The sequence below is a fragment of the Oscarella lobularis genome, chromosome 5, assembly GCF_947507565.1.
Source record: "Oscarella lobularis chromosome 5, ooOscLobu1.1, whole genome shotgun sequence".
Taxonomy (NCBI): Eukaryota; Metazoa; Porifera; class Homoscleromorpha; order Homosclerophorida; family Oscarellidae; genus Oscarella; species Oscarella lobularis.
In genome coordinates this window covers 2,116,557-2,140,536 of record NC_089179.1, presented here as the reverse complement: position 1 = coordinate 2,140,536, position 23,980 = coordinate 2,116,557, and the positions used below count along the sequence as shown (strand labels likewise).

At 47.5% G+C, this 23,980-nt stretch overlaps 2 protein-coding genes across 2 annotated transcripts; one reads left to right on the top strand and one right to left on the bottom strand.

Annotated features, from left to right (window-relative positions):
• The first annotated feature begins 2,280 nt into the window (after positions 1-2,280).
• LOC136187348 (S-antigen protein-like) lies at positions 2,281-3,123 on the top strand. Its single transcript, XM_065974927.1, has 4 exons — positions 2,281-2,285; positions 2,316-2,407; positions 2,452-2,649; positions 2,693-3,123. The coding sequence occupies exons 1-4, from the start codon at positions 2,281-2,283 to the stop codon at positions 3,121-3,123; spliced, it is 726 nt and encodes a 241-aa protein (XP_065830999.1).
• A 478-nt stretch (positions 3,124-3,601) lies between these two features.
• LOC136187347 (52 kDa repressor of the inhibitor of the protein kinase-like) lies at positions 3,602-6,229 on the bottom strand. The gene is made up of 5 exons (XM_065974926.1): positions 6,193-6,229; positions 6,053-6,138; positions 4,406-5,989; positions 4,078-4,365; positions 3,602-4,030 (listed from the first exon to the last, which is right to left on the bottom strand). Exons 1-5 carry the CDS (start codon positions 6,227-6,229, stop codon positions 3,602-3,604), a joined length of 2,424 nt encoding a protein of 807 aa, XP_065830998.1.
• Between the last annotated feature and the right edge of the window lie 17,751 nt (positions 6,230-23,980).

The following is a 23,980-nucleotide window of genomic DNA, read 5'->3' as shown; positions in this document are numbered from 1 at the left end:
AAAACTACCCACACGAAAAAGCAACAGGAAGTAACGCCCGCGCGTAGCGCGGGCAAACGAGCTAGTGACGCACTAAACGCAAACCGCATGATAGTTAAGCCGGGGGGAAAACACACCAATTATGAGGGATACTGAGTGGGAGGGTCAATTTTTTTCAATGACAAATTCTAGCGGAGAGAACATTGGACTAAAGGAATGCTTGGTGCGACGACAACGATGCACAGAAGGAATGTTGAGGAAGGCCATGGTCAAAGAATTGTCACCCGGATTTTGCATCAGAACTATCACTTGTGGAGAAGATTGCCAGAGACGCCGGACATCATACCGAAATTCCAATGCGAGTGCAATCCCATCGAGCAAATATGGGCGGAGGCCAAACGAGAAACGCGACGACTATGCAACTACTCCATCACCGGACTTCAAGCAAACGTGAACCAGCTCTGGATGCCGTCCCCTTAGATAGAATTCGCAAATTTTTGAGAAAAGTGCGCGAGTAAGTTGAAATTTATAGGAATGGAATATCGGCCGTAAATGAAGTCAAAGAAGCACTGAAGAAGTATAAGTGACACCGTCGAGTTTTGAGGTTAGATTCAAATTATTAATTTCCATTTGTTCGTTTTGTTAGAGATACTGCTTTACGCAGTTCCATTGACTCTCGTATCAGCGGACGGGGAATGGTCAGGTTTGATTCCTGAGCATATGGTGGCGTTCTGGGACCCAACCTGCGATCTCGCAAAAAAAAGCCAATTGTACTATTTGATACATATATTTTTGATAAACGCATACATATAATTTTAAAACATATTTTAAAATGTTCCACGACGTCTTCGGTGCCGATGACGGTTACTATGACGTCGGCCACGCGATGCTGGTAGGACCGACTTTCAGTGGCGTAGGGGTCACTTGAAAATTCACTGCCACATAGATATTACAGTACACAGTGTATGTTGAATGATAAATGTGCGCTTACACCACGGCTGTAAGCTTCCCGCTGCGCAACAAGGGCCCAAGTTTCGCCGCGTCTTCTTTGGTGAGGTGCCCAGCCATTTTTAGAACGCCGCGACACTTGGCGATGACCGAATTGGCGTATCGGTCGTACCGATTGCGTTGGTCCCACTCCAAGACAACTGGGACCTTCTTTGCGACGTTTTCGGCCCCGACGTACAATTTCACGGCCTTCACTACGGAAGAAAAGGTGAATTCGGGCATGTTTTCGATGTACGAAGATGGCGCGCTAAGATTTTTTGGCGACGCCCATGACGACCATTCGGCCAGACGTCTCCGAGCCGTATCTGACGAACAAAGACAGGGAAGCAAAATCCGCTCGACCGATCTCTTCGTCTTTCCTTTGCGCGTCTTTTCGTGCAAGCGGATTATCGCGAAATGGAGCGTAAACTCTAGAAAATGGTATCGAAACGCTCATAGCAACGGATTTTCGAAGCGAAATGGAAGACGAAAGAAAGAACGGAACGAAAATCGGCTTGACCAATCTTTAGGAAGGAAGAAATAGATGCTATTTCGCAGACGACATCGAGTAGTGTCAAAGAGAACGAAGGAAGAAAACGTGTAAACGTGCATTTCCGGAATCGAACGGAATCACGCGAAAGGTTAGAGTAAGTATTCCTTATGCGCCTGAAACCGCCGCAAAGAATACAAGTTCTATGACATTTGAATGACGCGGCGATTCCTACCAAGAGTCACGTGGGAAGCTTATGCGTGGGCGCACTGTATGACCTCCAAGAAAGGCATGCACCTGGGGCAGATCGGGTGGGCGTTAGGAGGTACACTTTACGCTCGTTATCGCCTTTGGCAGATTTATATCCGGGGAGGGCGTACACGTGTCATGAGGTCGGCGAAAAGCGCTGATCCGCTACTCTGCGCGGCTATTTCAGTGTCGTGATCGCGTAATACTTTTTTGAGAAATGCATTTTGTCTCTTCTCTTGTAGATCTATGATGGCGTTCGTCGCTATCGGCTTATGTGGGAGTGGCCGGAATTTCCCTTCTATGAGACGACGTTTGAGCGGAAGCAGAGCTGAATGATTGGTATGATCCCAAAGAAGAGTGTGCGTGTGTATGCCTTTGGGCGGTGGGCGTTGACAAACACGAGACGTGCACGCGAACCGGAGTCCTTGAAAAGGCCATTGCACTGTGTCACAGGATCATATCGACGTCAACTTTTTCAAGTCATGCTAAGGCGAGAGCTCTCGAAGTACAGCCAAAAGGAACTGAGGTCCTACCTAAAAAGTGTTGCCTGTCAGATAAAAAGGCTTCAAAACAGGATGTGGTGAGTACTCTGCGCGATTTCTTCCCCCAGGTTAATAAAGAGAAAAGTAGATCTCGCCTACTTTACGCCGAGAGGAAGCGATTTCGCAATGAAGTCGAAAAGGTACTGGCTCGCCTCCTCCGGTCGAGGAACGCCAGAACCCTCGTCGAGAAGCTTCTGGAATTAGCCTACGACGAGACCGACTCGTCCGACGACGAGTCCGAAGCCGGCAGCGACGAGATTTGCGACTGGTTCGACGAGGCCGACAGCGAGCGTCGCGACGACCAGGCCGACGCCGAGGCCGAAGAGCATCGCTACGACGAGGCCGAAGAGCATCGCTACGACGAGGCCGAAGAGAATCGCGACGACGAGGCCGAAGCCGAAAGCAACAAGAATCGCGACGACGAGACCGACGACGCGGCCGACAGCAAAGGCCGACGAGTCCGAAGCCGAAGAGCATCGCGACGACAAGGCCGAAGAGCATCGCGACGACGAGGACGAAGCCGAAAGCCACGAGGATCGCTACGACGAGGCCGAAGAGCATCGCGACGACGAGGCCGAAGCCGAAAGTGACAAGAATCGCGACGACGAGACCGACGACGCGGCCGACGGCAAGGCCGACGAGTCCGAAGCCGACGAGCATCGCGACGAGGACGAAGCCGAAAGCGACGAGCATCGCGACTGCGACGCCGACGAGTCCAAAGCCGACGAGCATCGCGACGAGCGCAAGGCCAAGCCGAAGAAGAGGGAGTGCTACCTCAAAAGGATACCTTTCATTGGCAAAGACACGCCTAGCCGAAAGAAGCGACAGCGGAAGAGGACGCGGCAACAGAGGCGGAAATTGAAGAAGACGCAGTAGACACTCACAGAGATCTACAGACTTCCTGTGCTTGTAGCGCGCGTATTTTTGTCCTACGTGTTATTAAATATATTCACGTTACAGCAGTCGGCGATAGGCTCCTCTTTAGTCTCATCTACGCCGCCGATTCTACTTCAGTTGTACTGATATTATCTGATCCCTCCCCGCACGGAGCATGCGCGTGTTTCTCGATCATCCAGCCGTTCAGAAGCGCAATGTCGGATGACTAATCTTTCACGACAACGAAAAAGGTACGATAGGCGTGGGGCAATGACAAAGAATGCAAGAGACCGTTGATTCCGCCTATTGAAATCCGATCTCCAAAACAAGAAGACCATACCTGGTGTCAGGCGCGGATCTAGAAATGACACAAAGGGGGGTTGTAATTTTTCGCGCACTTCGCGCGCGAAAAAATTTTTGACCACGCCCATTTTCAGGACAGCCACGCCCACAAAAACAAGGTTTATAATTAATTGTTTTATTTTTGCTCATCGAAAAGGGATTTAGCGAACATCCTTCTAGGGTTAGTGCTAACAAAACGTTGGCAAACATCCTCGACTGGTATGACGACTTCATAGTGTATGGCGATGGCTGCAAGGTCGGACATTCTCTCTTCGCCCATCGTCGATCTCGTGTACGTCTTGAGTCTTCTTAGAAGCGAAAATGACCTCTCAGCTTCTGCACTTGAAATTGGCAAAGTGCAGCCAATGATTAGTAAGGCATGTATGTTTGGAAAAGTGTCGGAATCGCAAACGCCTAACGTTTGTAGCAAATTGCTTGGTAATCTGTCCTTTTCCTTGCTTTTCCACAGGTCTTGCCATCGCAATAATTCGTTCGGCAGTGATGCAGGGAAAGGCATGTCGTTTGTCCAGGGCCTTAGGTGCTCCCTCGTACTTTCGCGGTCAAGCTGTGAGTCAGCAATAATGATGACAGGAACTAGTTGGAAAACCCAACAACACGACTGTCCTGGGAGAATTGCTCATCCCGCTGTTGAGACAGCGCGTCTAACAGCGGAATAGCAACATTTCTTTTGTAGTGCTCTTTAGCGCTTTCACTCGGTACGTTGCTTCGATGCTGCTGAACTCCAACTTTTCTTGCTACCGTTTCTGCAACTCCAAGGGCGTTAGCTAAATCAACTATTTCAGCATACCACAAATCGAAGACATCGTTGACGTTTTGTCGCTTCTGTTTCACTGTTTTTCTTGTGGCATCAATCATGCCATACGCTTCATACACGTGTATCTTGGTCACGCTTCTGCAATTTAGAGGCCAAACATCGCACTTCGTCTAGGACGTTCTTTGTAGTAAGAAATGTTGCTATCGTTGGAAAAGATGCCAGAGACGCCTTTAATCCGTGAGCTTTAACGTTGGTTTCGCGATTCCATTGCCACTGTTCCAACGCCGTTGTGGGTTCGCAAAGGTCGGGGTAATCTTGAGGAGCCACGATGGCGTCCAAACAGATGATGATAGGTCTGTACAATTCTAGAAACGCTTCAAAACAAGTATGGCGCTCAGCCCATCGAGTTTTGCACAGTCCAAGTACTTTTGTGCGAGACGTTGGAGCGGATACCGTATTGGCAACAAGTTCAAAAAATCTTTGACGCGTAGGGCTGTTCGCAAAAAAGAAATAAGTAGCGTTGATCAAGTCAAAAACCAGTTTCACTGCAGAAATCTTACAAGATGAGGCAATCGAAAGATTTAAACAGTGGCGATAACAGTGCGTATAAATTGCTAGGGGAGCTATTTCTTTTACTTTCGCCTGCACACGTCGAATAGACGATGACATCACTGCAGCACCATCGTAGGCTTGGCCACGAATTTTTCCCAAATCCAACGACAACGTTGGATCACTTAAAATAGAAACAATTTTCTCATATAAAGCGCTCGCTGTAGCTCTTTCCAGGTGAACGAAACTCAGAAAGCACTCTCTTATGTGGGGTTCTGACAAATCAACGTATCTCAAGCACACTGATAAGATTTCTCTGTTAGCATGGGCGTCAGTCGCTTCGTCCGCAATTACAGTGTAGGGCAAGTTATTCTCTCGAATACGATGAGTTAGATGTTTCCTCAGCTCAGCCGCATAATGAGAAATTAATTCATTCTGAATAGTTTTACTTGTGTATTTTGCATTCTTCTTTGCGCTTCGCAGATGTTTTTGCAGGGTATCGTTGCTTTCCGAAAGATATTCTAGAGCTGCAATAAAATTTCCTGGGTTGGTTGTCAGGTTTTCAAAATCCAACTTATCATCTCGATGGCCTCTAAAAGGCATCGCTTGCTTCCCAAGAAATTTCACTGTTCTAACGATTTGTCTTAGAACTTCTTTGTTTTCCTCTTCATTTTGAGCTGCCTTTGACAGTAGAAGACTGTCAGCTCGATGCTCCGGGCTCATTTCGTTGTGAATAAAGAAACATGTTTGTTGCTGAGAAATCGCGTGCATCGATGACTGTTCGTGGCACGTAAGAATGCCATCCTTTCGCAAAGCTCTTGTTAAGCCTTTTTCAAAAGGCTGAAGCACTAAAACTCCAGGAGCCGCTCCTTTTCTGCCCCCTTTCTCCGGACGGTGTGGAAAGAGAATGCAAGACTTACACAAGCCTCCCTTGAGTCGTCTGCTGTAAACTAACCAGGGAAATTTTGTCAGCCACTGGCGCTGAAAGGAGGCTATCCACGTTTTGCCCGCTTTTGTGACGCTGTGAGATCGCAACTGTTCATGAAGATGAGGCTCTGTGTGACGGCACAAGAGAGCCAGCCTAGTCTTGGAGTCCAAATTTGCCGACAGGCTTAGAAGTTTCTCAAAAGAGCCTTGCGCTTCAACAACTGTATTTCCAACGTCACCAGGCTCGGAAGATTCAGAATCGGTCATATGCTCCTTAGGTAGAATAAATTACCATTGCTGGATTTCATCACTATATACCGGTACATATAGACTTACAGCTTCCAGAGGCGAATAGTCTTCAGTGCCGGTGTCCCGATCGTCTTCTGCAGCCATCACCTCTACGCACTCGGACAACTCCGACTCTGCCGTAACAAACCGTAACATTGATGGCCGAAATAGTTTTGCTCATCGCTGACCATGAGACTCAGACTCTTCGTTCAGACAGGGAACCATTTCCAGTTCATCAGATGGTGCGGTTAGAGAGATGTCTTTTCGGCGACTCAAGCTGCCTGCCCAGCAGTTCTCAGAATAAGAGTACTATTGCCTAGCAAAGCATAGCCTTCCGCACCATCACGTTCTGTTTGTTTTCTCTGAAACATCGACACGATTGATTGGTACTGCAACCGCTTCGATTCCTTAGAAGGACGTTCCGTCATACTAAATCCGTTCTTTAGCGCGCGCCTGCTTTGGTGAACTCCTCTTAGCGTACGTGGACACAGTGCAAAATTATTTAATTAAAAATTATTCCCCGGAAGAGCAGTAAGAGCCTCTCAATATCAAAGCCATCAACTTTCTGACCGGTTGCGGGGGGTGGCTTCGCCTATCAAAGGGGGGGGGTTGCAACCCAGGAACCCCCCTCTGGATCCGCTAATGGGTGTATAGGTTGTGGCCGAAGTCTTACGTGAAGATTCTGCGGTGTCGCAAAAGGAGGTTTTTGAAGACCTGGGAGCCGGAGAAGATTGTCACGGTAGCGCAGTTGGGGAAGTACGCGAATCATGTCATATATTATGCATCCATCTGATTTGTAATTCAGCAACGTTAATTCAGGTTGCCAGACAGAGGGTGTGTCAACAGCCGAGATTGGGATTCAGTGTAGTCTGCTTGGGTCACAGTACATCATCGATTGTAAGGCAGACTGCAGCTGTGAATCCGACGAGGACGATCCATTGGAGTGATTGGACGCGACAGTCACGACAGTCAGTGACTTCGATCTCATTCATGCGGTGGCCGATACGGGTTCTCTGTACCAATACGGGGCCTCTTCCTCTCTTCACTGCTCTACCCAGGTCACATCTCGCTAGCCACTTCTCTACTATAGTCACTTGTCGCAGATCACTTCTCTACCCATGTCACTTCTCGCTAGCCACTTATCTACACTAGTCACTTCTCGCAGATCACTTCTCTACACTAGTCACTTCTCGCTAGACACTTCTCTACACTAGTCACTTCTCGCTACCTTGTCACTTCTCGCAGGCCTCTTCTCTGCCATATCACTTCTTCCTTAATACGGGCTTTATAAGCTCCCGCCTATAGAGGAGTTGTCGGCCACGTCAAGAGTCACGTGCCTTCGTGTAGGGCGTTCCCGCTTGGTGGCACATTTATGCACAGTACACCTATCGAGATATGGTGAAAAGCTGATGCGCCGTTTCTTGTACGAACCGCTGCAATCCAGGAGCTTTCAGTAGTTTTTATAGGTTCCCTCCTGAAGGCACGGAGCGCCGCGAACGCTGGATACGTGCGATTCGGAGTGAAAACTGGACACCGGGGAAGAACGATCGTCTTTGCTCGCAGCACTTCGTTTCTGGAGCCAAATCTGACGACCCACTGTCGCCAGACTATGTTCCAACGATATTCCGTTTCATGAAAATTCCTAAAAAACGCGAACAATCGAGAGCTCTGTTGGCGTATGAACGACGACAATCGATGAAGCGTACGCGCGAAGCGAACAAGTTAGAAAATCGAACAAAAGTCAAACAAAGGAGGAAGGAAAGAGAAGCGGAAAGGGAAGCTGAGAGAAGCAGAGCTAGGGATGAACGACGCAGGGCTGTCAGGGAGGCAGCTAGGGGTGCAGCACACGTAGCTGCTGTAGAGGCCTCTCTGACAGCAGAATCAGCGTCTGCAATTGCCCATGAAGCCCAGCAGGCTGCAAGAGAAGCAGCTCAGACTCTGATTGATCTTGGCGGATCTCTGGAAGACGTATCTTTCAAAGAACGGTCTGTGGAATGTGCTACGACTCTAACTAGCGAACAGATTTTTGCCTTGGAAGAGGAGTGCCAAAGTTTAAGAAATGAGATGAAGGAGATTCGGCTTCTTCAAAGTGAACGAGTTTCCGAGTTTTCGCTTGACGCTTTCAGAGGCGATGATAAGAGAGTGAAGTTTTACACTGGTTTGCCTTTTGAAACTCTGACGACTGTGTTCGACTTCCTAGCTCCTCATCTTCGCTTATCAGACAGAATGCCCGTGACGAAGTCTGAATTTTTTACTGCTGTCCTCAACAAGTTGAGAGAAAATTCGTAAGATCAAGGCTTAGCTTACCGCCTCCGCATTGACAAATCCACCTTTTCAAAATATTTTAAGGAATGGATCGGAATAATGTACTCAAGCGTGAAGCCGCTGATTAAGTGGCCATCCAGGGAGCAGTTGAGGAAGACCATGCCTGCAGTTTTTCTACCCCATTTCAGAAAATGCGTCTGCATCATAGATTGCTTTGAGGTTTTTGTGAACGACCAAGTGACTTGATGGCGAGGGCGCAGACTTATTCCAATTATAAAAGTCACAACACTGTGAAATTTCTTATAGGTATTTGTCCGCAGGGGGTTATTTCATACATTTCCCAAGGGAGGAAGAACATCGACAAATACCTGACAGAGAATTGCGGAATTTTGGACAACCTACTGCCAGGGGACTTGATCCTTGCAGACCGCGGCTTCAACGTACAGGAATCGGTTGGACTGTTTTGTGCTACAATCAAAGTCCCTCCCTTCACAAGAGGCAAGAAACAGCTTTCTAGCTGCGATGTGGACCGAGCTCGTCAACTATCCAGGGTTCGAATAGACATCGAAAGGGTGATCGGAGCAGTTCGTCAGAAATTCTCTATTCTAAGCTCTACAGTTTCTATATTTATGATTCGCCGCGAAGAGGGTAGTAATACGAGCTTACTTGATAAATTGGTTGTAGTTTGCTGTGCGTTAAACAATTGCTGCGATTCTATAATAAATTTGTCGTAAGATCTCATATTTATCTGCATTTATTTGACACCCTGTTTGCTGACTTTCTTACTTTTAGACGTCGACTTTTTCTGCTCATTTCGTTTACTGCGACAGTCGGGCAATACCATTTTCCGTCATTCACACGTGAAATCTTCAGACAGGAGATATGAAACCATTGAATCAGGTAATTATCGTTATCACAACATATTATTTTTCCGCTCTCCTCTTTCTTACAGTAGCACCATAGCGGTGGCGACGACGTTGATTCACTAGCGGGCATCTGTGGCACACGCTCACGAGTGAAATATTTTCCAAGAATTTCAGGAAGCAGTCCAATCTTGAAAAATGTTGTAACCTTGTCGACGACATTGACAATGAAAGGAGCGTTGGGTAAAATTCGCTGAAGGAATATTTCCTCTTTGTTCCAAACAACGAAATCGGCGAAATTGACGTGCGAAAGGTACAACTGTGCTTGTACCTGATAGTAATATTCGTGTGCTGTCTTCAAGGTCATTTTTCCTCGCTCATCCTTCTCAAGGCAAAATCGCTTTTCACTTGCACGCTCACTGATAGCGCTCTCCCTGCAGGAGTAAGGACACTTTATTTCTAAAACCCCTGATCCACAGCAGTCGCATTCAACCCATCCATCTGGAGTGGCACCAAGATGAGGGCAAGCGGTGTCGACAATGAGGCCACTGCTCCGAATGTGAAAGTTTGTGTGCTTTTCTTGTGCCAGTATTGCGTAAGATTCTCGGGCGGCTTTTTCGTGCTCACAGCCGTAAGCAGTTGCTTGTGTTTTAAACATGAATGCTTCGGGATAGCAAATCCTTTTTATAAGAGACAGTGAAGGCTGATTTAAGTCAGTGTGAGCAGCTGCTCGAAACTGAGAAGCAGTGACGCGTCCAGCTCTATATTGAAACCAGAATTTGATGGCTGACTGATCTCGTGTGTTCTCCTCAATCTATTGAGCATCCTCTGAGGTCATTGTCATTGCTTGAAATACTTCTTCGCACTTGTTTAGTAAATCAGGATAGGCGAGCTCAGCATAGACCTCTTTGTACAGGTCGATGAGACGACATTCATGTATTTTTCGCTCAAAAACGTCGGAATGAGCAGGATCAATAGACAAAATTGCAGCCTTGCCACACTTCGACAGATTGCCAACCGGGCTAGCATCTTTTCTGCCACTCAGGCTACGTGCGCTACCCAATGGTTACGTCACTCGACAACTCCTCTATTCCTTTAGGCGCAATATGGACGAAGAGCTGCGAGACTTTATCGAGAAGACTGTTGGCAAAAGCGTCGACAAGGCAGTGGCAAAGATGCGTTGCGATAGCGAAAAGTCGACGGGCCAAGAGAGGAAGCCGGGTTTGTCGCCTCGCCTTATTTTTACCTTGCTATTGGCATCCGCTAACTATAGAGGAGCGAAAAAGACTACTTCAGATGTATATGGGACGGCAGAAGGACATTCGCGTGGGTCAGGAGTCGAAGAAACAAAAGTCGGATTTCCAGTTCAAAGCGCCTTCTCCGAAATCTGATTGCGTTAACGTAAGAGTTACAAAAGACATTCGTAAATATTCATGCTAAACGTTGCCTGGCAGATTAAAATTGGAGCTATGTCCACAAAAGTTGGAACGCGACTTGGAACTCGAGGACATAAAGAAACGAAACCTTGCAGGATCATGTGCCTGAAGCGATCGTCGTCGTACGCAGCAGTCGTTAGCGCTGCGAAAGTCGAGTTTTTTGGTTCCGAAGTCTCGGGGCAGTTTTACTTGGCGAACTCAGAAGGACATCGCCTTTCAGATCACATTCTAGACAAGGCGTGGACATCAAACGAGTTTTTGACAAGAAACGGATTATTTCCTAGCAAAGTTAAGCTCTTTTGCGTAAATGAATTAAATTATCCTACAACTCCAAATTGATTTTTGTACTTTGTTCATTTCATAGCATGCTCGTACAACAGAATCAAACAGCACTGCAATCCAGAACAATGCTAGCGGTACAGTCATGTAAAAATGTTCATCTTACTTTACGTCTTCATGTTTCTAGTAGTTGCTATGAGCGTCACGTCAAAACAAGACAAAGGTACAATTAGCGTGCTGCATAAACAGCCAACTGTAGCGAATTTTTAGGTGAAAGCAATGTTGTCTCTGGCCTTATTGGTAATTTGAATAATGAGAGGATAGGTGATAACAGTAGTGTATTTCACGTCTATCTACAGATACCCTACAAGTACCACTATCGTCTTTCACGCTGCGGGAACGAATCGGTCGTGGTAGTTTCGGAGAACTGTTTGTGGGGTATTTAGGTCCACTATTTGCGGTGTGAAAAAAATTTATTCCGGCGGGTTCGAGTTTCACTTTGTTGACGAGGAAGTGAAAACCTTTGCGTTAGTTTCATGCTGCCTACTACTAGACCTACATTTGAGACAATTCTGTCTTGCAGAAAGTTACGTCACCCAAACATCGTTTGTTTTATGGGCTTCGGCAAGAGCGATACCCATTATTTCTTGATTACAAGCTACATCAAAGGGTGCAACTTAGATGAACTCATTTTAGAAAAAGTAAGCTAACGCTGTGCAATTGCGCCACATTTAAATTTGCGACTGACATGTTCTTTTCTATAGAAAGATGTTTCGCTTTCGCTCAATACAATTATCAAGTACGCTGAAAAAATTGCATCAGCTTTAGGATACATGCACGGACAGCAACCTCCTCTGTTGCACAGGGTTCTGAAGCCCGCAAATGTTCTAATACGCGTTTGAATTTTTGCTAATGCATCGCCTAACTTTGCATTTAAGGTTGAAGAAAATGGCGAGAAAGTTTTTTTGTGCGACATGGGTCTGGCAAAGATGAAGTCGGGCTTAGCCACATTGATTCGATGTGGCCAAGAGGGGACCCCAGCTACATTTCACCGGAAACTCTAATCCGTCGTAAATGCGGGCCTACCTCCGACTTGTGGGAATTTGGTCTTATCCTCGTCGAGATGTCGACTAGAAAAAGAGCTTGGGGAAGCCTTCTGACAACCGTTGAAGTTACAAGTTTGGCGCTGCAAAAAGTTGCTCCAGAAAACCTCAGACAAGTTACCTTTCCGACTATACGTCGTCTATCTGAAGCTTGTCTTAATTACGACGAAAAAAGCGTCCAACAATGACGACCGTCGCTACCGAACTGCGTCAAACGACACTTGCATAGTGAGTTGTGTTTTAAGAAGTTTTGGCTGGTGTAATTGAAACGTCTTTTCGTTGACTGCTTGAGTTAAATTTCTAATTAAAGACTGATTCTTTTTTGTTGCCCTTAGGGATGCGCGATAGGTAATAAAGTTGAGATGTTAACAAAAGTGCGTCAACGTAGTTCACGCATACCATCAGTTATGGCGCGTACAAGCAATGTAAATTCTGCCTTGCCTTCTTCTTGGGTATTTGGTTAGGTCAGATTGCCATCATGAAGAACGACATCAGGTAGGTTCCTGAAATCATTGGAATATGGAGCAGGCTTTTCTTTACGATGCTCTGCTGCATCAGCCGCCTTGTAGTCGTCTTCGTCAAGAGGGAACATAAACGATTCTGCCCCTAAATAATCGCATTATGACACAAGTTCACACCTATTGTAATAACCTCAATTTCTGGCGTGAAGTACAGCATTTCCTGTATGCCACAGGGCGATTCCGCGTTTTTAGATTTTTTCAGTCTGTGGAAATTCCATTCAGCCTGTTTTCTGTCAAGCTCTTCTTGTAGCATATCCATAAAGCAGTAGCGTAGACAGTCTCTGCAAGTAAAAATTATGATAACATTTCAAAACGTTTGGTACAGAACAACTTATGGATTTGCGAGGAAGAGTCAAATTCCTCTGAATCCTGCAAGTCCTGCTTGAGAAAGATAATAAGAAAACTCTAAAGGTTACTTTCAGTAAAATGAAAAAGTCAATCCAGAAGCCCGCTCCACTTCTTTTGAGATGAGCCCAAGCCTCAATTCTCTTTAAAAATTATGATTTCCGTACGCAATACATCAAATTTATGAAAGGGTTTCCGCGCTGGCATACGTCATTTCCATTCTGCTCTATCATTCTGGGATAAAGAAACGGACTGCCGCAGTTCTAAACAGATTAGGAATCTGTGCTCACCCGTCAAGTCTACGAAGGAAACTTCGAGACATATCGAAGGACATCATTCTGGGATAAAGAAACCGACTGCCGCAGTTCTAAACAGATTAGGAATCTGCTCTCACCCGTCAAGTCTACGAAGGAACCTTCGAGACATATCGAAGGACATTGATCTTCCGGTGGTGCAGTCTAAGATGGAATTGTCCGGAACGGTTGATATGAGGGCGCGGCAGGCACAATCTATTGATACCGACAACAGTAGTCGTAGCGACGAGGACAGTGACATAGAAGAATGCGACATTGGCCATGATGACGAGTCGTCTTGCATCCCTCATCAAGATGGTGACAAAAGTCTGATGTATCAAATTACAGGAGACAATCTTGACCTGTCGATCAAAACCAAATTTATAACGCGTAAAAAACGAAATAAGTCTAATCACTGGTTCAACATGGTTGCGACGAACGAGCGGTTTCCTGTACCTTCCACCTTATTTGGCCGAAAACAGAGATGCTCAATACTTGACATCGAAAACAAGACATTTGTTGCTTCATTAACCGACGTGGACTTAATGAAAGAATCGTTTACAGCGATGATAGCGAGAACCCTGACAAAGTACGTCAGCGAATTACAAGACTATCGTTCCTTCGTTTCTGACCATATCAACCATGAGTATTCTGATGTTGCAGCTGAAAAGTCTATTCAAATTCCGCTGGGATCGAAGGAAAACAATGAGCAGAAAACCGACGAAATGATAGAGATAGCGAGACACGTTAACTCGAAATATGTGCCGTATGTCGATGACTCTGTGGTGCGACCGATGCAATTCGGAGATCAGCTAACGACGGAACGACTTCGATCGTCTTCCTTAGCTCTCGCTGACGGTGACAGTTAAGAGAAAAGTCTTACGGGATTGTCCGAAGACTTTCACTGCCATATGAATTTCATCGACCTTATTTTTAGCAATTTTTACCTCGACAAATCCAACAATGAATGCGGGACTCTTGCTCAGCTGAAACGCCTTCCCAATCGAAAGAACGTTTCAAATAACGTCACGGACATTACCCTCTGGTTCCGTGTGTTGAAAACGTACTTCTCTTAGGTGACATCGACTGCCGGCATGCAGTAGCTTTTGAACATCGCGAGCACTCGCTCGATTTCGGATTTGTGGGCGGGATCTTCCCATACGCTCGCTTCGTATAGTTGCACCGCTTCGTCTCCGATTATGTTCAAAAGTGCAGCGACGCGCACGGGTTCAGGTCGCGTGTGAGTTCCGTGGCGATTTCGTAGTATTTCCATTCGCGAGCGAACCGTTTCCAGTGTTGTCCTTTCTACGCCGGATCGGAGAGATGCAACTCCGATGGCTGCTTCGCGTTCAGGTATGCGAATTGCTGGAGACGCGCGCCTCCATCTCCTCCTTGTGCCATCGCTGATAATATCGAATCGAATCCTGACACCATGTAACGCGTGTTTACGTTGTGCTCTATTGCTTACAGAGTTCTATCTTCCCCTGTCGTAGTCCCATGAGATTCTGCGTCCAGTGCGTGACGGGATTGCGGGGGCCGAAAGTCGTTCGGATGAATTCGTTGAGCTCGACCTCGGTGGTGTATTTTCGCGTACTGAAGTCGCCGTGCGTCGTCCCAGCCTTTGAGTTCGGCATGAGGTCGAATTGATAGAGCCATTTATCGTGCTCCTCGCCTTCTTCGCCCCAAAATCGGTCAATTTCAACGGGCATTCGTCGCCGCGGCGGAGGGGCGTTCGCGGGAGCTTGCGCTTGTGGTCGTCGATTCGCCATGTCGTTATCGAGTAGTCGGTACAGAGTAGAATGCGTGAGTGAGTGCGTCGAGCTCGTGGGAAAATATGAGATCGTCCGAAGGGGAGGGGCCAAACCGTCTCCGAGATTAAAGTCGGTCGATCGGGCGAGACGGGAGCCGAAACTCGAACACAGTCCCGCGAGAGAAAGAATAAGTATTTCGAACGATCGGGTCGCGTCGTAACGGGCCACTCGGGTCGGGGCAGTAGGGTCGCGACGAACGCGAACACGAGACTGCTCGGGAGGAGGGGGCGTAAAGGTACGCGTAACAAACAAAACCTCGTCAACTTAAACAAGTGACTTATGACTTTAAAGACGGACGGCGGATGTTCCGAAGTTCCGTGGACGTATAGGAACGAGTTTGTCGGTTTGAAATGGGTACGTATGTCGAGGATTCCATTCGAGGCGAATCGCTCACCCTTAAGAACTCGTACCTCTAAGTAGACGGCTTCCGTTTTGCTAATGTCCCACGTAAATTTGATATCCGGGTGGAAATCGTTTAAACAGACGAGAAAAACGTTGAGTGTCTCACGTCCGTGCGTCCACGTCATCCAGATATCGTAAATGTATCTCTTCCAATCCGTCGGTCGCCTCTCAGGCGGATGTAGACCGAGGAAGGCCTGTTTGAGATTGGCCATGAAGAGATAGATAGGCGAAGCATAGGGCCATTTTGGCTCCCGTTGCCGTGCTGTGGCGTTGGAGATAGTTGTGACCGGCAAAAGTAAATACAATGATTTTTAGAATGTATTGAAGAAACCCTTTGACAATTTGTCGAGTGTGTGCGCCAGCTTTGCCGTAGTATCTCCCGGCCGCTATTCCCGCCTTCTCAATTCCCTCTTGTTGGGGAATTGACGTGTACAGTGCGGACACGTCGATGGTGACGAGAAGCACGTCGTGCGGATACCACTGATTTTCGATGTGGTGCACGAACGCCGAGCTATCGCGTAGATAACTCGATGTTAGCTTGACAACCGGTTGTAAGAGGCTGTCAACGTAGGCGGAAATTCTTTCGGTCGGGCCGGAACTTCCGCTTACGATCGGTCGGGATCCATACGGGTTTTTATGTATTTTCAAGAGAAAATACAGTAATTACGTTCGAATTGTCTCCGGCGCTTCGTTGCGGAGATAGGCGGCAGTGATAGGATCGATTGCCTGCGATTTTTCGAGGTCGTCGATCGTACGATTGATCGACTCGCCTATTGCCTGCGTGTGGTCGTTTAAACGCAGGGGAATGTACGTCTTTTCGTTTTCCACGTGACGCCAGCAACGTGCGAGATAATCGTCGATCGATTGGACGACGATACTCGCCCCCTTATCCGCTTTTTGATGATAATGTCCGAACGTTTGGCGAGGCGATTTAGCGCCGCCCGTTCGGCTAGGGACAAGTTAAAATGGGGTCGACGAATCGGCATCGCTCGAAGCGATCCGCGAACGTTTTCGATAAATTCGTCGAGACGTTCATTTCCCGACGAAGTCGGATTCCACGTAGAGCGTGGAGCGTACGGGTGTCGTCGCCGTTGTCGTGGAAACGACGCCGACGACGACGACGACGACGACGACGACGACGGCGCCGCCGACGTATTCGAACCGTTTCTTATTTCCATTCGATAGCGAATGCGCATCGAACGGGCAAAACGTTCAAATTCTCTTAAAAGGCGTTGTCGTCGCGGTATCGGTTCCGTAAGAATGAAAGTGAGTCCCCTTGCAAGAAGAACTTCTTCGTTGCTAAGGGTGACGTCACCGACCGTGACGATCGTCTTTTTTGCGTTTTTCAAAGCCAAACGTTCCTTGGCTCGCGCAATCGTGTGGCGCATTTGTAGACGGCGCGTGGCCGTGTATACGCGACGATGCATTACGCGTCTCGGAATCGGTTTGGCTCCGCGTCGTTGACGAGTCTGTTTTTGACGTCGTCTTAACGCGCGGCGATGGATACGCAATGGTTGTTGTTTTTGTTGCGGAGAGTTTGCAGCAATAAATTTGATTGTATTTGAAGTTGAAGTACGACTAGAATTGGGTCTAACTAATGAGCGTGCAATACTACCACTACAATAGTCACTATCTTCGTCGACGTCATTTCCGGCATACGGGTAACGCAACGTAATTGCCTTTTTGGTCTACGATAGATTGTTGTAAACGTTTTCGTCGTTTACGATCTTCCCCGGCCTCGGCGGAAGGCATTTCCGTCGCCGCGACCTCGTCCTTCCCGATTGGTCGGGTTCGATTAGGGATTCGACGATTTCTGGGCGTGGCCTTCGCGTCGATTTCTCCACCAATTTCTCCCTCTGCCTCCACGGCCTCGCCCGTTTCCTCGGTCGTTGCCGCTTTTGTATCCGGAAGATCCGGCAGTGTCGGCGCTTTTGGCGGCGGCGGCGGCGTGGGCAGTGGAGGTGGTCTGATCGTTCGACGTTTTCGACGCTAGGTCGATCGTCATTAACGATTGGGGTGCTTTCGAGGACGTTCCCTTTTGCTGTTGTTGCTGTTGTTGGTACGACGTCGTCGACGTTCGTGGCGCTGTCGCCGTAGCCGTCGTCGACGTTGTCGACGTCATCGTCGTCGCCGTCGTTCCTAATAATAGGGGGGGGGGGGGGGGGGGGGGGGGGGACGACAAAAGAGACGAATTATAGCAACCGTTCGTAGAACAAATCGTGGTATTATTTATACCTCGTTTTTGTTGGTATTTTTTGTTGTTACTGATTTTCGGCCGTTTCGATTTCGTCGACGTGGGCGTCGGCTTGTGGAAATCGGTCGCAGCCATGACGAAATCGTTGATATCCAAGTCGTCGTCGTCGTCATCGTAGACGTTTGATGGCGGGTCGATATCGAATTCACCGCTAATCTCTTCGCGTTTGCGTTTGATAGCAGAGTTTCGTCGTTGTTGGATTTCTTCGACGATCGTTTGTTTTCTACCGCGTTGTTTTTGCGGCAACGGTTTGCCGACGGTCGTATTGGATAACGTCACCCAAGCGCACGCCATGGCCCAGGCGTCATCGACGTCCCAATCGGGACGATACGTCACCGTACGCTGTAAAAAGCGTAACGGATCGTCGTAGGCGCTATCGGTTGTAGTGCCGCCGCCGTTTCCCTCTTTCGAAGCGGTAAGATCAATCGTCGTGACGTCAACGGTTTGATTTTCATCGTTGGCGTCGACGCCGTCACTGTTTGACGACGTGGAGGGACCTGCAGCATTTGCAAGTTCCTTTCCCTTTCTCTTCTTTTGTTTTCCATTTGACGACGACGCCGACGACGTTGTTGTCGTCGTTTCCATCGTCGTCTTCGACGTTGAAGACGATTCGTCGCCGTTGCTCGCCTTTTTGGCTGTAGAGTTAACGGCGGCCTTTTGATTATCGTCTCCTCCGTCGACGTCGTTCTCGTCGAAGAGTGGACCGAGCAAAGTCATGCGGAATTGCCTGTCATTGGTCTTCCGCCTGTTCTTTTTTGCCGGCTTCGTTCGCTTGTTTGGCGAGTTTTTCAATGTTTGTACTCAGTCGCTTTGCATACGATGCTCGGCGGCGTTTGAGTTCGGTCAATGCGATTGACTCCGGCGATTTATGTCGCCGCATTTCTCGCCGAGATGTGGCGACTTCGACGTGAGCGTTGTTATGTGAGCTGAGATCCTCACAATCAACTCGTTGCGCTCGAGTGCCGCTTTTTTGTAGTGGCCAAGAAAGATGCGTAGCTTTGCGTTTTGCGCGCGTTCTATTAGCGCATCGACCTCTTTCTTGACTGACAAGAGTGGCAATTGAATCGGCCAATTATACGATTTAATTCGCAAGGACGGCGGGTATAAGCCAAGCGCCAGGAATTTTTTTTCTGCGTAGTCCTTGTGATGCGTGAGTCGGATCAAGTCCGCTTGAGCGAGAATTCGTATTTCTTTGAGTGCCTCAAAGATTTCTCGCTTATAGGCGAAATCTTTTTCGTTCTCTTGGATTGCCGATTGAATTTTTGGTATCGTATACGTTATCGTCGGCGTTTTGGCATTGGAATTGTTGGACAATCCTTCGCCGATCGCTCTTGACGACGACGACGACGTCGATCCCTCATTTATTCGAGCGCTGCTTCCTTCTTCCGTGAAACGTTTTATGAGCTCAGTATTTGCCTTTGTCGCATCGCCTACCGCCTCGAGAAGTGTGGCAGATTTTTGTAGGGTAGATTCCAACGTATTGGCAATGGCGTTAAACGGATTGACGAAATTAAATTCGTCGTCGTCGCCGTTTTCGGTAGCGCGCTTGAGTTGTTCCAGACGTTTTTTATCCTCCTCCAATTCAAGCAATCGGCTTTCCAACTCTGCGTTGTGAGAGCGTAGGCTTTGAGCCTCTTTCTCGGCACGCACTTGTTTATCCTTAGCAGCAGCAAATTGCCTCGCAAGCTCTTGTTGAGCGCGGGTATTTGGCTTCGGATTATCAAGCAAGTTGGCATGGGGAGGGAGCTCAGGGTCGACGGAAGAGTGGGAAGAGTTGGATGAGGATGTGGTTTTTTGTTTTGAGTCGTTGGTAGCAGCAGCGTTAGTATTCCCTAAAATACGGAATATGTATTAGGTAGGACAATAGTGGTGGCTATTGTACTGAAGGGATACTAGATATCGAATCCCTATTGGATGGGACATCGACTACGCAACCTAGCCCTCGAGGTGCCTATCTACCTGGATTCTACGTTGTTGTCGTTTCCCCATCTAGATTTGGGTGCCGGAGAGCCTATATCTAGTGCCTTAATTAACCTAACTACCTATCTAAAAATTGTAAATAAAAATTAATATTAATAATTTATATTAAAAAGAGGAGATAAAATGTTTAGGGTACCTAAATCTACGGGGAGCGGGGGAAAGGGGTGAAAGAAGAACCTAAAGGAGCGGCCGTGTACGTGCAGGTGCTAGCGGGGGTCTTTTCTTCCCGCACGTGCCAGGGGGCGCACCCGGTATATCACGTGCACGTGCCGGGAGTCAACCGGTTTATCACGTGAATGTCACCTCTAAGGGATACTCAAGATGGCCGCGTGCGAGCGGCGAAGCACGTGGCGCACTGAAAAAAATGTGCAACAGCGTCTCGCCGTTCGCTCCTAGTTCTACTTTTCGGGTGATCGAAGCGAAAGCGGTCGTTCGAAATGTTGAACGAGAGTGCGATCGCTTCGTCTACGTGATTTTTAACGCTACTAAAATCGGTACGCATCTTACTCTGTTTTCCTGTTGCTGCTGCTGTTGCGCTTGGTCTCTTCGCGAGTTCGTCGTCGTAGTGGCCATCCGTACGAAGCGAGGAAGTCGATTCCAGTCGTCGTCGCAGTTGTCGCTTGTTCGCCGATCGTTGTTGCAGCGTCGTTCGTCTTCTGTCCGCTGAATCGCCGCCGATAGAAGAGTTGAGAGCCTCAGAACCGGTTTCGCTTTAGCGTCTTCAGCTGAGGTCTGTCAAAATCGAGCGGGCAAGCGGAGCGTCGTCGAGTTGCGTCCGATCGCGAGACAAAAAGCGGGGCGAGTGACTGCGCATGAGTGTGGCCCACGAGGCCGGTGCACGCCGGAGCATGTCCGGCACGTGCACGGACCATGTTGAAACATGTCCGGCACGTGCGTACCACCCCTCACGCGAGCTTCCTGCCCGTATGACAGTGCCATCGACGACTCGACAAACACTAGAGTGTTTCGTGGGCTATTGCCACGATGTGGGAAGAGAGAAGGCAACGCTTTTGGGGTAGACTGTGTCCACAGGGACGCGTTGTACCACGTGTAGCAATTGCAACGACAGAGTAAAGAGAATATATGTATATATATAAATGATTCAAAGATGCGTACCGATTCGCTCACGATTATATATTGTGTATAATTCGATTGAGTGAGCGAGTAGCTCTATTTAACTTATCTACGGTTTGGGGGGGGATGGGATTAAATTAAATTAAATAAATGAATGAAATTTATTGAATTTGAGCGTTTCAGTCACATTGTATATAGACAAAGCGAGACAACTTGTACTGGGTGGGAACGTTGCCGTTCCACCACGAGTGCCAGAGTACGTGGGTTAGGGTTAGAGGGTAGGGTTATGGGTCAGGCGTTAGGGTGTTTAATCCCTAAGTCTGATTCCAGAACTCCACGAATAAACATATTTATTCGTATGGCCAATTTCTATCTGAGCAGGAAGAGGATTGCCAGACGAGTTAATCCGTCAACCAAGATGGGTTTCTTTGGTAGCAGGAACGTTCTAATTATTTTTAGAGTGGAGTTTGAAGTTATTTCGAGTGATATTCCATGTATTTTCGTGTACGTTTATTATTCATTGTCTTAGCGCGCGTTAGAACAAAGGCGACTTCCACAAGCATTCTATATGAAGTTTTGCAATGCCCAATATTTCCAAATGAAAAATGTCTGGACAAGCTTAAAAACATTTTTAGTTTCAGCAGAGAAATTTAAAGTATTTCACCTGAAAAAGAGGTCAAAAATAATATCAGGGTAAAAAAGTAGTTGGTCTGGTTGGAATATGACTCTTGTTTCTCTAATATTTTTCCAGCTGACTTCGGTTTTCTGCTTCTCTCACATCGCTCAGCAAATTTCTCACTTCAGATTTTGTTTTTAGGGAGCTGATGCGTGAAACTTGTTGAAGGTCTTCCTCGGCCACAGCGTAAAATCTTTATGATAGTTTTGTTGTTGTTGGTGCTAGAGAGAGCGTTCGCCTTGGGCATATTTGCCTGTAAGGTGCTCTATTCTCCTTTAACAAAAATCTTGCCACAGAAAAGAACAATCGCATAAGAAACCAGGTTGCAAAATGTTTATGAGAAAATGTGTCAGTGCCCTAATGCATTGCTGAAATTTGGATTCTACAATCAACTAAGATATCGAGTATGTATAAAAGACGTACTCTTTCAATCTGGCTGCGTCAAGCCAAAGCGATACATATTTACTATTTTTAGACGCTCTGCTCTTGGCCTATTTTCTACTAGTGTTACATAGACTCCTCCAGTTGCGTGATATGGCCGGTTAAGGGCTCCAAATGCGTCGACAAAAAGATGAATAGAGTTTTAGCACAGGGATTATTCGGCAGATTGGGAGTTGCTGTCATTGTAACTTCTGGAAGATGAGGTACACTTCACTTGTGACGTCTTGCTGTTCTTTCTTTCTCCTATTTGAAACTAATTTTTTGGGAATATCCTTGAGCGGTGATGGTAAGAACAGTCCGCAATTTTTTTGTCGTCTGGTAGCAGCGAGGAAGCAATCCTCGCTGTGCAGAAATGCTGTCATCTTCATCAGCCTTCAGGGAAACCCCTTACAAAATAGGAGTGTTATTCTCACCACCCGAATCATCGACGACGAACTCGCCTGCAGCAAGTTCCGCCTCGTTGGATTCGACAACGAGGTCATGGTCAGGAGTCAACGCCGGAAATAGTGACGGCGGCAACGACTGCCGCTCCCGAAAATGCGTCGAAATGGTTGATGACGACTCCTCGCTTGAACCGAAAGAGTAAACAAACCAGTAGGACAACGACGGCGCAAGGCGCATCATCGTCATCGTCGGCGACAACTGCGACGAAAAACGACGACGAAAATCGGTCGGACAACGTCGCTCATTGGTCGTCAAACATACAATTCGGCCAGGAACGGCACATTGTGGTATCCGGCGCCGCAGGAAAGCGTAAGACAATCGTCGAATAAACGCTCCGAGCGCGGAAGAGTAAGGAGACTGGGGTCCTATCGCGGGAATCAAGGAAACCAAGGCAATCGTTCGAATCGCGGACGCGAGAAACCAATGGTACAATGTTAGCATTTCAAAACATGAATTTAAGAATCGTCACTAAGTTCGGACGAAAAACGGATCTGAAAAACTCTTTCCATGATTATTTGTTGCGTGTGTTATTGTGTCTGTACGTGCTTACCTCCATTTACCCAACGCCCTAACGGTTGTTCGTGCAATCTCATTACGCCCCCGATAACCTAGACATGAATAACATGAAAACTTCTTGTAGTCGAGAATCAACAACGCCTGCCCTTCGATATCATCCTTTGCGCGAAAAATTCAGAAGGAAGAGTACACCAAAGACTCTAGGATCCAAGTGAGTGCAGATGATGAAGACTGATTGTGTGCACTTCTCTGATGTTGTACTGGTTGAAGCACTGAGGGATGCAAAAAGATCTCATCCTCAGGCAGCCTTCTGGATAAAAGCAGACGCTTGCGACGTTCTTCCCGGCATACAAGAGTCGGTGAACCATGAATGGGCAGGCGACGTAGACCTCAACGACGGCGCCGTGCGAGCGAGGACCTCTACCGCTAAGTTAAGACAAGGCCTCTACTTTCGGTCTCGGGAAACGGCGAGAGTGCTGCCTTGTTGTTGACGACGTCAGCTTCCTCAAAGCAAAAATTCAGAGCTACATTTCTTCGCTTGAAAAAGTAAATTGCATAGATAGAGAGCAGCAGTGACTTGAATTGGTAACAGTGTTGGCTGACAAAAAACGACAGTGCGCGAAAAAAACGAGCCGAAGGAGCAAGGCAGTCTCCTGTGGACAATTAGAGACGTGAAAGATTCGCTGGATCAAGGGCGACAATTGGTGAGAATACTGGCTGGCGTCGCCGAGCGCGTGAAGGATGTGGACACTGCAATGTCTGCACTTACCCCTGACATGACAACAGTGACATTTCATTTCATTGGTATTACCGTGTCTAACAACTTTGTGCGTAGATCAGAAATGATACACCGCAGACTGTGCAAGGAATGTGCCGATATCTTCGCGAGGCCGCTACCCATGCAATGGTCTTCATGATCAGCCCAGAGAAACGCCTGTCGAAGCCATACGCTGTTCCAATAAAAATGATTCCATGCAGAGGGCCGTCAGACGAGAAAATGCGCCATTTTACGAGCGCAATCCGAGCTGCCATGGCTGATTTAAAGATGGACGTCTGCGGTTTGATAGCATCTCAATCTGTAAGCCTACATGTCTAGTTTGGTGCAGGTCTCGTCACCGACGGTGAATTCAACAGCCTTCGCAGCCGCGGACAAAGCCGGCCTGTCAATGTTCTTCAGATTCGCGCACAAATGTTCGGACAAAAATTGCAAAATTTGGCGTTGAAAAAATGCGCAATGTGCTGACTCCGAGGAGTAAGTCCAGTAAGAGCCATT